Source organism: Onychostoma macrolepis, chromosome 03, assembly GCF_012432095.1.
Source record: "Onychostoma macrolepis isolate SWU-2019 chromosome 03, ASM1243209v1, whole genome shotgun sequence".
NCBI classification, from domain to species: Eukaryota; Metazoa; Chordata; class Actinopteri; order Cypriniformes; family Cyprinidae; genus Onychostoma; species Onychostoma macrolepis.
In genome coordinates this window covers 12,214,840-12,227,588 of record NC_081157.1, presented here as the reverse complement: position 1 = coordinate 12,227,588, position 12,749 = coordinate 12,214,840, and the positions used below count along the sequence as shown (strand labels likewise).

The 12,749-nt window shown below is 39.3% G+C and overlaps 1 protein-coding gene and 1 long non-coding RNA gene across 2 annotated transcripts; one reads left to right on the top strand and one right to left on the bottom strand.

The window, feature by feature from the left end:
- The first annotated feature begins 544 nt into the window (after positions 1-544).
- Positions 545-11,508, top strand: LOC131538033 (uncharacterized). Its single transcript, XM_058771825.1, has 10 exons — positions 545-734; positions 5,143-5,635; positions 6,403-6,710; positions 6,836-7,031; positions 7,831-7,938; positions 8,021-8,154; positions 8,242-8,424; positions 9,312-9,538; positions 9,657-9,875; positions 10,609-11,508. The coding sequence occupies exons 1-10, from the start codon at positions 712-714 to the stop codon at positions 11,007-11,009; spliced, it is 2,292 nt and encodes a 763-aa protein (XP_058627808.1). The 5' UTR covers positions 545-711; the 3' UTR covers positions 11,010-11,508.
- LOC131538034 (uncharacterized) lies at positions 2,363-5,128 on the bottom strand. The gene is made up of 3 exons (XR_009270458.1): positions 4,153-5,128; positions 3,295-3,335; positions 2,363-3,199 (listed from the first exon to the last, which is right to left on the bottom strand). It is a non-coding gene; the product is annotated as an uncharacterized LOC131538034 (long non-coding RNA).
- Positions 11,509-12,749: the final 1,241 nt, after the last annotated feature.

Sequence of the window (12,749 nt, the reverse complement as noted above, 5' to 3'; positions counted from 1 at the left end):
TGTGCATTTCATTACCAAGTTGTTGTAATTCAGAATATTTGAATAAAAAAAAGATAACCAAGGCTGCATTTATTTGATCAAAAACACTATTGCAAAACATTATTACAATTTCAACAAACTGTTTTCCATGTGAATATATGTGAAAATGTAATTTATTCTTGTCATTGTCATTTCAGTGCCACATGATCCTTCAGAAATCATTCTTATATGCTGATTTGCTGCTCAAGAAACATTTCTGATTATTATTGTTGAAAACTTATGTAACATTATAAATGTCTTCACAGTCATTTTAGTCAATTTAAGGCATCCTTGATGAATAAAAGCATTACAACAGATGTCTGAATGCATTATTTCCATAAAAAAGAAAAGAAAAACACATGCACAGCTTAATATTAGTAAAAGTAGCAAGAGGTGTCTGGCCACGCCTTTGGTACTTCTTATTGGCTGAGCTTCAGCAGGAGAGCCCCGCCCACACCGGCACACACAAACACAGGAGGTGGAGTCTCTGCTCTGCTCTCACACACACACACACACAAGTGTTAAACCTGTGAACTGATACACACTCCGGAGCAGAAGAGGGCGTTCGTGCTCCTACAAGCTGAATGCTGTAAAACAAACAAAGAAGAAGAAGAGGCTGCTGCTCTGTCTCTGTGTGCTCTACCTTCGAGAACAAGCTCTTCTCCTGCTTCAGATGCTGTGACTGCTGCGACGATGATTGAACGAGACCAGAAGAGGTGAGGCTTGTGTTTGCTTAAGACGCTGTTTCTCCATGTTCACAGCTATATAAGAATGAGCAGTGAAGGTCAATGGCTGTTGCATCTGAATTAGTGCAAAAGTTGGTACATAAGTTACATCTAACATCCAAATGTCTACAAATAATTATCTTGGAGGTCAAGGGAAGTTTGATGTTTTGCATTGAAAAAGGTCGTTTCTGTAACTCAGACAAACACTGTTCAATCTGCACAAAACCCCACACCTTTAATGAGAAAACACACCTACATGCCAATATTCAGAGATAGTCATAGCGCCAGCTGCTGGCAGCATATAGTAATGTTTCACTGACATGCACTATTACACTGCAACAAAAAGCTGATCTTAATATTTCTAGTCAAAATATCTAAAAATTCCTAATTAAGATGCATTTACTAGATAAGCAAAATTACATAAAATTGTTAGTTTTGTTTCCAAGGGGGAAAAAACATATTAGGTGCATTTTGCTTAAAATGTCTAATAATGTTTAACACTGACATGCACTATTACACCGCAACAAAAAGCTGATCTTACTTAATATTTTGTCTTGTTTCTAGTCAAAATATCTAAAAAATTCTTAGTTAAGATGCATTTTACTAAATAAGCAAAATTACATAAAATTGTTAGTTTTGTTTCCAAAGGAAAAAACTAAATTAGGTGCATTTTGCTTCAAATGTCAAATTATCAGGCAGTGGGGAAAGAAAATAATATTGTTTTAAGAGTATTTTAAGATTTGAGCGGATTCTTAAACGGCGCTGATTGGTCATTGTGTTCACGCGCTCAACAGATACATCTATGATTGGCTTCAATGATTAATGAAGCGCTCCCCAGATAGCAAAATTAGTCTGGCCCACCTCTGGGCCACAACCTTGCTTCACTTCTGGCCCAGTTCTGGCTGGGTCCCCGGCCCAAAACTGGCACACACACTGAAAACAGACTCAAACAATTTCCTCTGGCCCAGATGTGGCCCACATCCTGTAAAATGACTCTTATTTATTGAAGTGGCCCAGATCTGGCCCGCATACTGTAGAGTGACTTCTATTATTTTATGTGGCCCAGGTCTGGCCCAGACACTTTAAGCCAGATCTGGCTGAGACTCGGCTTGGTCCCCGGGCCGAATGTGGCCAGAAACTGCTAAATGTAATTCAGCAGTGAAACACAAATACAACCATTTAAAAACATTAAAAAGGCTTTAATTATAAAATTACCAAATACTTTAAATATATATGAACAAATGCACTACAGTATAAACATTCACACTTTTTAAACCACAAAGTAACAAGTAAATTATATTTACTGCATATATATATATATATATATATATATATATATATATATATATATATATATATATATATATATATATATATATATATATATATAAATGAAGAGTTCATTTGCAGAAACAGATAACTTCGTTTTAACTATTTTAAAAATCATGTCTTTTCATTGTGCATTCCAATTAATCTCAATCAAACTGCATTCAGGTTGTTTTGATTAGGTAAAGAATAACTAATAAATACTAGCTAACTAACACAATAAAACAAAAACATGACAACAAAAAACATGATTTTTAAAAACGGAGATATCCGTTTTTGCAAATAAACTCTTCATATATAAAACATTTTGTGTCATAATTCAGTTCAGTTCTTATCAAATGGTGTCAGTGCAGACAAGTCAATAATATTGCTGAATATTAGGTGTCTTCATCTAAGCAAGACAAAATGCAACAGTGACAAGGAACCCAAACCCAAACAAGACCCGGCTCAGTCAGGAAACAGTCTCGTCTGGCCAAACGAATGAACGTGGTGTGATTATTCCAGGCTGCATCACAAGTCAGATTGTGGATTGATATCATTCAGAATATTTCATCCAACTTCTTCTGCTTGAAGTAATATCACGCCAGCAGGTGAAGCTGGTAAAAAGGGTCTGCGCAGAGGGCTTGTCTGGTTCTCGTAGTCTTTGCTGAGGATCTGTGCTGGGGCCATCAATGAGGTCTTCACAGGGATCTGTCATCTAGCTGACATGGTCTCCGCTGACAGTCAGGGATGTGTTGTGGTTGTTCCTGGGTGCAGGTCCACCACCTGGTCTGGATACCGACTGGATCAGCTGATTATTGTAACCCAGGGATAAGGGTGAGACAGTATATAAGCAACTAATATAAGCAATGATGTCATTCTTCTTAAAAATTAACATGTACATTAGATATTATAGGAAGTGTTGCTGCTTACCCTAATTGGTGCAGCATACAAATCCTTTAAGAGATTTGAATTATAGAAATGTGATAGTGTGTCATGTGTATTGAAGGTTAAAGAGATGGTCTTTTAAACTCACAGAGTGTGTCTGCCTCCTGAAGTCCACCCTTTTGATCAGCTGGAGCCACCTCTTCATAGTCCCCTTGACCTCCATTTCAGCAGCATTAGCTTGAAGGTTTTTTCCAAATTGCAGCCTTGAAATATGTACAAATATATATTGTAAGGTAATTATTTAATCTTGAGCATTACAGCTTTTTACAATCATTAGGACCAGAGCCAGAATTCACACCTTATATGTTTGATGAATGTTCATGCAGCAGCTCAGAATTTCTGTAAAAAAATAAAATAATGTCAGATTACATATATATAGTGTTCAGATTAAACTTTTAAATTTGTTTGCTCATAATAATCCCCACCACAGTAAAATAAGTATGATTTTAATCACATTACATGGCATATCTATGCTTCAAAAGTTTTCATTCACTCTAAAAACTGAACCTGCTCAAGTGCAGCAGACAGATTAGGCCTCCATTGAAGAACAAATGATGATGCACTTACATTATACAGCTTTCTCTTACGTATCTATAGTGTTTATCTCTGTCAGAGCTGCCCAAACGGCAGTGTTACCACAAAATAAATATTATTATTAAATTCAGATTGCACATATTGAATTATCTTAGCAGGTGTAATGCTACAACAGCGTGCTCAGTTTGATTCACAAACAAATGACTCATTTGAATGGTTAAGTGAATCGAATCAGAGAGTCACCAGATGATGTTTATGGCGCCCAGCGCAGCTCGACTCCTATGATTCAATAGCAATCACTCGTTGAAAAGACGAATCGAATGAATTCTAGCAAACAAAATAGAATTTAACTCATTAAAACGTAATTACCTTACATTATCGTGCACTGGATACAGCTCATCGGTTTTTCATATTAAAAAAAATTGCATATTGTTTTCCTAAAGAGACTGCGCCTGACAGTTAGGCCTAACGTTACTCATCAACACTCAATATATCCAGGACCGAACGGTTTTTCTGACGCTATTATCATCGCAAACCTAACAGAAACCATCTAAAAACTATACTCTTCGTGGCATTTAAATATCAAACAACACTAGATTGATCATTAAATAACTTAACTTACCTTTTTGCAGCTGAAGTATTCCTCTTGAGAACTGTGTCCGCCGAAATCTCCTCAGGATTAACCGCCAAATCTTTCTCTCAGCGGCTGATCTTCATTCCAGCAGCGGCCGCCGGAGACAAAACCAGCTCGGGCCGAAGGTAGATACACGCAACTACACCGAGTGTGGACCTGCCGCACGTACAACAGCTTTCAGCCAAGATCGGCCCAGAGAGAAAAAGCCGTCTGTCAGCCAGAAGTGTTTTGTAGAGTCGGCGCGGCTCTGGCCCATTATCTTCTCACCGACGTCGTGACTGAGCCGACAGTGCCGCATTTCAGCCAGAATCGGCCCGAGTGTGCTTGCTATGTGGGTCGGTGAAGAGCGTGAACAAGCCAATCACAGACCATCTGTTGAGCGCGTGAACAGGATGACCAATCAGCGCTGTTTAAGAATCCGCTCAAATTTTAGCGGGAAATGGACGTTTTTAAAATTTCAGTGCCGAATGGTATCGCGGTCGGTACTTTTGACAACACTGAGGTAAAGCATGTTATTATGAAATAAGTTATTGTAACTGAAGCATACAATATCCATATCTATTGATAAGAGTCCTTACCTGAAGACACCTACATGCCAGTATTTAGTTATAGCAGCAGGAAATGTGGCAAATACAAATTACTTTTAATGTAGTCCTTCTGTATTCATCTACTTAAATGCATATTACCCACCATGCTCTGTTAGCCCGTTCATCACGGCTAGCAAATTAAGCATTTGTAATCACTGTTCTACTACAGAAACCATGGTTAATCTGTGGTAAAACTATATTAACCATATTTTTTTTTAAATTCAAAACCATGGTTAATTTTCACAAGGGTATTAAAGACAGTGTGCACTTTTACACCCATTAACGCCCATTCCAGGTAGAAATACTTATAGGGTAGGCCCTGTTCTGCTGCTGCCTATTTAGTTTATTTTAGTAATATTTCATAACATTTGTTATTTATTTTTTCTCGAAGGCCTGCTGAACGCAACATTGTGCACTGTTTGCAGTGCTACAAGCCACAGGAGAGCCTCCCTGTTCACCTGGCCAGGGTGTGCATGAAGAAAAGCACACCAGAAGAAAGAATGGAGCAGGTGCAGAAGGCCAGGGCTTCCAGCAAAGAGTGGATCCGGAGGAACCGGACCTGGAATTACGAGCATCTCCGTCAGCTCCTGCCTGACAGACGCTCTCGGATCACCATGGTCAAGGAGCTGCTTCGCCGTGGTTTCTTCATCATTAACCAGCCCGAGGAGTCTGACATGGTCTTGGACCCTGAAGGTGACTCGGCCACTGTTGATGCTGCAACAACCGCCGAATCCTCCGGAGATCCTCGAACCATGTCTGCTTCTGTGAGGATAAAGATGAAAGAGGCGGGTCTGCATGGCAAGTTCCCTGCCCGGTCCAAGCTCCTGGTGAGCTTTAAAAAGTACCTGACTGTGTCAAGGAAGGTCCCCAACTGGCAACAAGAGGTAAGATCTCTTTTCACTTTCTATCCTCAGCACAATTTCCCAAAACGATGGGACCTGATTGTTTATACCCACTGTAGAGTAGGTCATTCCAGGATGACTCACAAGGAGAAAATCCTTCAACAGGTTCTCTCTGCCAAACCCCTTTATCTCTGAAGCATGTTTTTGTGCTGGTTTTAACCCTGCGAGATAACTTGTTTTTTTATTATTGTTAACTCTTTTGAAGAGATTTTTAAGCCAAATACAGTTTATAGCGTAAGTAAACTTAAAAAAAACTAATATGTGACCCTTCACCACAAAACCAGTCATTGAAACTGAATAAATAAGCTTTCCATTGATGTATGGTTTGTTAGTTACTATTTGAAAATCTGGAATCTGAGGGTGCAAAAAAATCAAAATATTGAGAAAATCGCCTTTAAATTTGTCCAAATGAAGTTCTTAGCAATGCCTATTACTAATTAAAAATGACGTTTTGATATATTTACAGTAGGAAATTTACAAAATATCTTCATGGAACATGAATATTCGAATGATTTTTGGCATAAAAGAAAAATCCATAATTTTGACCCATACAATGTATTTTTGGCTATTGCTACAAATATACCCCAGCGACTTAAGACTGGTTTTGTGGTCCAGGGTCACATAATTTGCGTTTAACACAATGCCAGCTTCTGTAGCTAGAAAAATTTATAACAAACAAACTATTCGTAGGTCTTCTCGCATTCATGATCGCATTGTTGACATTTCTTTTTCACCGTCTTTCTTCAAAGGTTGACAACGTGTCCCGTTTCCTTCGGTACTTGCAGCCCACTGGGAGTGAGCCATCTATGGACTTCCTGTCAAAAAGCAGAGAGACCCGGGACTTTTTGATCGCCCTAAAGCGCACTGACATGTGTCCAGCCTCCATCCTCAATTACATCAAGAGCATGAAAAGGTTCTTGGAGTACTTGACGCTAAGGCTGGATTTAAAAAAAAAAGACCCTCAGCTGCGGACCAACTGCCAGAGTTACACTAACATGCTGAAGACTCTGCGGAAGACTCTATTCAAGACCAATTATGACAAGACATGTGATTTCAGGTTAATGGATTTTTATGTTCATTTTGCATTGCCCTCTTTTTTTTTTTTTTTTACTAATGTTATTGTTGTTTCCTCACATCTTCTTTAATAACCTGCCTTGTTTGCTATGTTTAATCCAAACACAGACTCGATGGCACTCCCTCCATTAAAGATTGCCAGAAAATTTTGAGAGTGGCAAAGCCAGACTTCCTGAGGATCCATGAGAATCTGCTTACGGGGAAAGAGGTCTCAAATACAGAAAAGACGTTGTACCGCTATTATTGCGAGGCGCTCTTGATCTTCCATCACATGCAGCGCCCAGGAGCTGTGGAAGGCTTCACAGTAAGTTCAACTATTTCTAGTTTGTATTCATGACATGCTGTAATATTTGAACACGCATGCAATAGTAAATTGAACATTTTCAATCAGTGCGTTTACATGCACCCTCTTAATGCGATTATGAGATTTTGTGATTAAACTTTACCTTATGTAAACACAATAGTTCGCTCTAAATAATGCGGTTAAGCTTATAATTGTAGCAAGCATATTCATATTAACATGGGTAGCGTACAAATTGAAATATACAGGCATGTAAACTTTTTTGCCGCTTTGACCAAATTACGCATGTTCTCGTGACGTACATGAGTGATGAGACACGCACCTGCAGTAATATGCAGATTAGAATCAATGGCGGGAATGAAAGCATTGCATTTCTGGGGAGCTGAGGAAATAGAGTTCATGTTGCATAATGCAGTGCATTGAGGGAAAATTTTTAGGCGCGTCACAAAAAAAAAATGTCAGAGGGGGGCACAATTCTTGGGAATAATGAAAATTGCATGTAAACTGGAGTGAAGAGCTCTTGACGTGTTGCGAAGAGCTCCCTCATAATGCGATTTAAGTCCTTACTCTGATTATTGGAAATAATCGCATTATTCGTGCGTATGTAAACGTAGCAGTGCTGTCAAATGATTAATCGCGTACAAAATAAAAGTTTTTGATTGCGTAATGTGTGTGTTCTGTGTGTATTTATTATGTATATATAAATAAACACACATACAGATTATGTAAACAAAAACTTATTTTGGATGTGGTTAATCGCGATTAATCGCTTGACACCACTAAAACGTAGTCGATGTTGCAGGATGCTGACTGGGTGGAGAGGATTGCACAAGGTGGCAGGGTGGTGATTGGCGTATGGAAGGAGAAAACTTTAAGTATGCAAATCGCCTTGACACAAGACGAGGAAACTGTAAGTTTTAGTACGATTTAAAGAGTATATTGCATACCCACCAGTGTTTTACATTCAGTAACTCTTTGGTCTTTTTCCATAGTGCTTTCAGCTGTATTACAAGCAGATCAGGGCTAAGAACATTGGGCTTAAAAAATTCTGCCAAAGTTTTTTTACTTCGACGGCCGGCGAGGCTGTTCACAGCGTCTCACAAGACATGTATCGCCTCCATGAAATGTACGTACCTATACAGATCCGTATGTGTGTAAATGGACACACTTTGTGCCTTGTCAGTCACAGTTAACATTTCATGTCTTACTGCAGGTATAAGCTGGCCCCTTTCAGGAGTCAGGATGTACGGAGGGCTGTTGAGACTGCTGCAAAAAAGCTCCCAGCGGACAAACGTGAGGCCGTGAATCATTACCTGGCCCATAGCGCTGATGTGAACAGAACGCCACTGCCGCAGGATATTGTGAATGCAGCTGTACTGCTGGACTCCTTAAAGGGGTAGGTCTCTTCATCCAACCAGCATAACACATCACCAACAACTTGAACATCTGATTAGCAAGTTGTACTCATTTTTCTTATTTTAAACTAGTGTTGTGCAATTAATCGAAATACAGTTTTGATTTCGGCTTCCAACGATCGAGATGATTATTGTGCCCCAGTCCGCCCCTTTCCAGTGGTGCGTTTTCGCTCCTCCATAAAAGCCCAAACTTAACGTCCAAATCAGTATAATCGTGTAACGTGATTTTCGCAAAACGAGTCGTGCTTGACTTATTAATGTTTGAGATTTGTTCTTATTTTTAAAAGTCCGAAAGAGAACTCGCGCTGTTTTGTGCATGTGCTCCGACATGGAGCAGAACATGGACATGTAAAGTAAACTTTTAGCATAAACTGTTCGCCTGAACTGTCTTAATACACTCAAAAACGTGTCGAAATGCGGCACTTTGCGATTGTAAACCCTCGTCAGTTATGCCTTAAGTGAACGTAAACATTTGGGAATGAAAATACGTGCAACTCTTAAAGCGACAGCGGGTAATATTCCTTCTGCTGTCTGTAATTTTAATCAAACAACAAAAGACCGAAGGCATTTTGTAGCTTTAATTTAATTCTTACAGTGAAGACTATTAGCTGAATACTTAACTTGCATTAAAAACTTAAAGCATTTTTCAATAATTTGAGGATTTATTATTTTTACTTATTAGCCTAGTATTCTGCTGTGGTATTGAAAAATGTATGTATTGCTATCTTTAAATTGATCACTCAAATTAATGACCCACTAATAATCGTGTTAAATAATTGTGATTACAATATTGACCAAAATAATCGTGATTATGATTTGCCATAATCGAGCAGCCCTATTTTAAGTATCGTTTTCTTCACTTACACAGCACTTCTTTGGATGATGACACCTCCTTGGCTGAACTGAGTACTGCTGGAACCAGCACACACACTTCACGGAAAGACTTCTCTGCCTTTCTGGACAGATTTCCAGTTTCGCTGGAGGGCCGGCCACCAACCAAAAAACGGCGGGTCGATCTGGGGTTTCCTGAAGACCGTGTCTTTTACGACAAGTGGAGAACTGCCCAGTATACCCAGAGAGAGGAATATCTGCTGTGTGAGTCCCCGATGCATTAATAAAGCACTGACGCTCATTAACTCTAACACTAAATAGGCCATTAATTCATTGTAACAAGTGAATTGCATGAGTTAAGTTATTTCATTCTTTCTTTCAGCACACTTCACACACCGCAAGCCGTCTGTCTCAAAGGTGGCAAGGCTGATTGCGCAGGAGGGTTGGAAGGCCAACTGTCCAAAGCCAGAAGAAATCGAACGGCTGTGGAAACCAGCGCCCACAGGCACCATTGAGGCAGATGAGGTTATAATAAAATGTGTGTCTGAGCAGGCCTGGACAGGCCTGGCCGTCAAGGACTTTGGTGCTGAGGAGGGTCTAGGTAAGAAACCTTTTCGTTTTCCTTGTGAGAGGAGAAAATCACTTAAATATACATTTCAGCCACCGTTAGCTGTACCAAGAACTAAAATGTGACCCTGGACCACAAAAACCTTTTTTTGAAATTTAAATTTATACATCAAGCTTTCCATTGATGTATGGTTTGTTAGGATAGGACAATATTTGGCCGAGATACAACTATTTGAAAATCTGGAATCTGAGGGTGCAAAAAAATCTAAATATTGAGAGAATCGGAGATGGTCCTCACTGCAGAACACAAGATCCAGGGGGTGTGGTTGGATCCAATCCAACTCCTCCCACCTTACATATACCTAAACCTACCCGTCTCCACCCCATAGATGTGGATCCAGCCCCGCCCCCTGGATCTTTGTTCTGCAGTGAGGGGCTACTGGAAAATCGCCTTTAAAGTTGTTCAAATGAAGTCCTTAACTTCATTTTTGGTTAGTAATATGCATTGTTTTGATATATTTATGGTAGGAAATTTACAGAATATCTTCATGAAACATGATCTTGACTTGTTATCCTAATGATTTTTGGCATAAAAGAAAAATCAATAATTTTGACCCATACAATGTATTATTGGCTATTGCTACAAATATACCGGTGCTACTTATGACTGTTTTTGTGGTCCAGGGTCACAAATACTGAATAGTTTGCCTGTGTATGTATTGTGTATTCAGTTTTGATCTTAAAATGTAATGTTCTCTTGATTATAGGCGTGGTTGCCACCCGACCGTTTTCTAAAGGCGACATTGTGTGCGATTACCACGGAAAGGTAATCAGAGCAGCCGAAGGGATGGCCATGATGGAGGGACTTAATGACGACGCCAGGTACTTCTTCTTCTTCAAAGCTGGACAGAGAGACCTATGCATCAATGCAAAGACTGGCTGCGATTGCCACCCCAATACAGACACAGTTGGCAGAAGAATTAAATGTTGTTCTAAGAGGCCTAACCTGGAGCCCCTGCACTGTGTGATGAAGGTGAACGGAGAGGACAAGGATGTCATCCTCTTCAAGGCGCTGCAGGACATCAACATCGACACACAATTCAAATTTTACTCTGGAGTAATGAGAGAGTCTTTCCTTGGCCTGGACCTGGACTGGCTGGATGAGTAAGCCGGCTCCACAGGTCCAATAGCTGCTTCTCCACTGGCAGGCCAGTGCGAGCTAGTGCTTTCAACGGGCTGGCGGGGCAAATAGCCTTGGACCAGTAGCACCAAGCCCAAAATGAGGCTGCGTTTCTACTGTCGGGCCAGTGCTTAATCAAAATGTCCTCAACATGCAACGGCATGCAACCTCATCTCACAAACAAGACGTTTTATCACATTGGAAACTAGCAAGATTGCAAAACAAACGTGATTAAAAAATTATGTTTGCCTTTTTTCACGTGTAGTATTAAAACCCAAGGAACGTTTTACAATAAAAACGATACAATAATTAATTTGTGCCAGGACTGCTCTTTAATCATGCAGAAATTAAGTGGTATTTACTGTAATTTCCCAAAAGAAAGAGAACACACATACTTATTAATTTGTGTCTGTTTCTGTTTATTTGTAAACACACAAAAAACACTGGGGCCAAAAGCATGCACATTAAAAACATTATTGGTACATTATTCATGTGTACATCACATTTCTTTAGAATGATAATTTTTATTACTCCACCAAATTAGATGATCTGAGGAGCTTTGAAATGCGCTCTCCAGTACCAATATAGTGTTATTTCAGCCAGCGCAACACAGAGAGATCCCAAACGAAAAACTGGAGTTGTGATATATTTTATGACATGAGAGCTAAATATGGATGTCAGGCAGTCCAGCATAGAGACAAGATGTATTGAGAGGTAAAATATGTAACCAAATGAATACATGATTGTGAAATAAGATCTGTCTGATATGATCCCTAGCACCCCCTTTCTGATTGTAAGAGGCGACCTCTTCTGTAATGCAACCCGTGTCTGGGCGCACAAGAGCCTGGTATTTGAGGAACGTGTATGCTGTAGCTGCTTCAGGTCCAATGCAATAAATTGGCTTTGAATTCATTAAGACGGGAGAGGTTGGAAAGACCCGGTCCAACCCTGAAATGATGGATGATAGATCAACCATTGGATGATGACTCGGATAGTGGATATATTTACACTCCAAAAAAAAGGCCAGAGATTCATATTGCTAGAATCACAAATAACAAACTCACAAAATTCTCTCCATTTGCAGTAAAGAAAGGCATTACAGGCATAGCATAACAGTTAAAGATGTTAAAAAACTATGGTCTGGAAAAATCCTAGTAGAATGCTTTAAGAAATGCCATGCCAAAAACACCTTGCATGCAAGCATGCTGGCAAATGATTCAATAAATTTATCCCTCATTCATGAGAGTACCATGATACATTATTTTTGTGAGAGACCAGTTTTATGTTTTATCGTGTTTTTGAGTAAATTGTATGAAACGTATTCCATTGTTGTATGATACCTGACTCAACCATGATTTCCAGGGTGGCACTGTCTGTATTTAGCACCATAATTGGTGTTGTCTTAATTTTATAAATATCCAGTAGTGCCATTTCTGTCCCCAGGACATTGTGTACAAATATGCATAAAAATATGTCCCCAGTCTCTAATGCTACATTTTAACATGAAATATGCTTTATATATTTTTATTTAGCATTTTTGTGCGCCTCCATATCCCATCTGTGCTTTAAATACATTTATTTCAAAATAAATCTATAATATTTTAGATAAAATTCACATTTTAGTCGTGTCCCTACGTTTTCACCCCATAAATGGCATACGGACTACCATATGAACTTATGTTAGTTTACATTTTCTACATGCGTTAAAATGCACTAATAGGTAAGTTA

Excerpts from the sequence above, each read along its gene's own strand:
- LOC131538033 (XM_058771825.1), top strand. The coding sequence starts at position 712 with ATGATTGAACGAGACCAGAAGAG. Across the intron at positions 7,032-7,830 it reads GAGCTGTGGAAGGCTTCACA|GATGCTGACTGGGTGGAGAG; the intron begins GTAAGTTCAACT and ends TCGATGTTGCAG. Across the intron at positions 9,539-9,656 it reads GAGAGAGGAATATCTGCTGT|CACACTTCACACACCGCAAG; the intron begins GTGAGTCCCCGA and ends TCTTTCTTTCAG.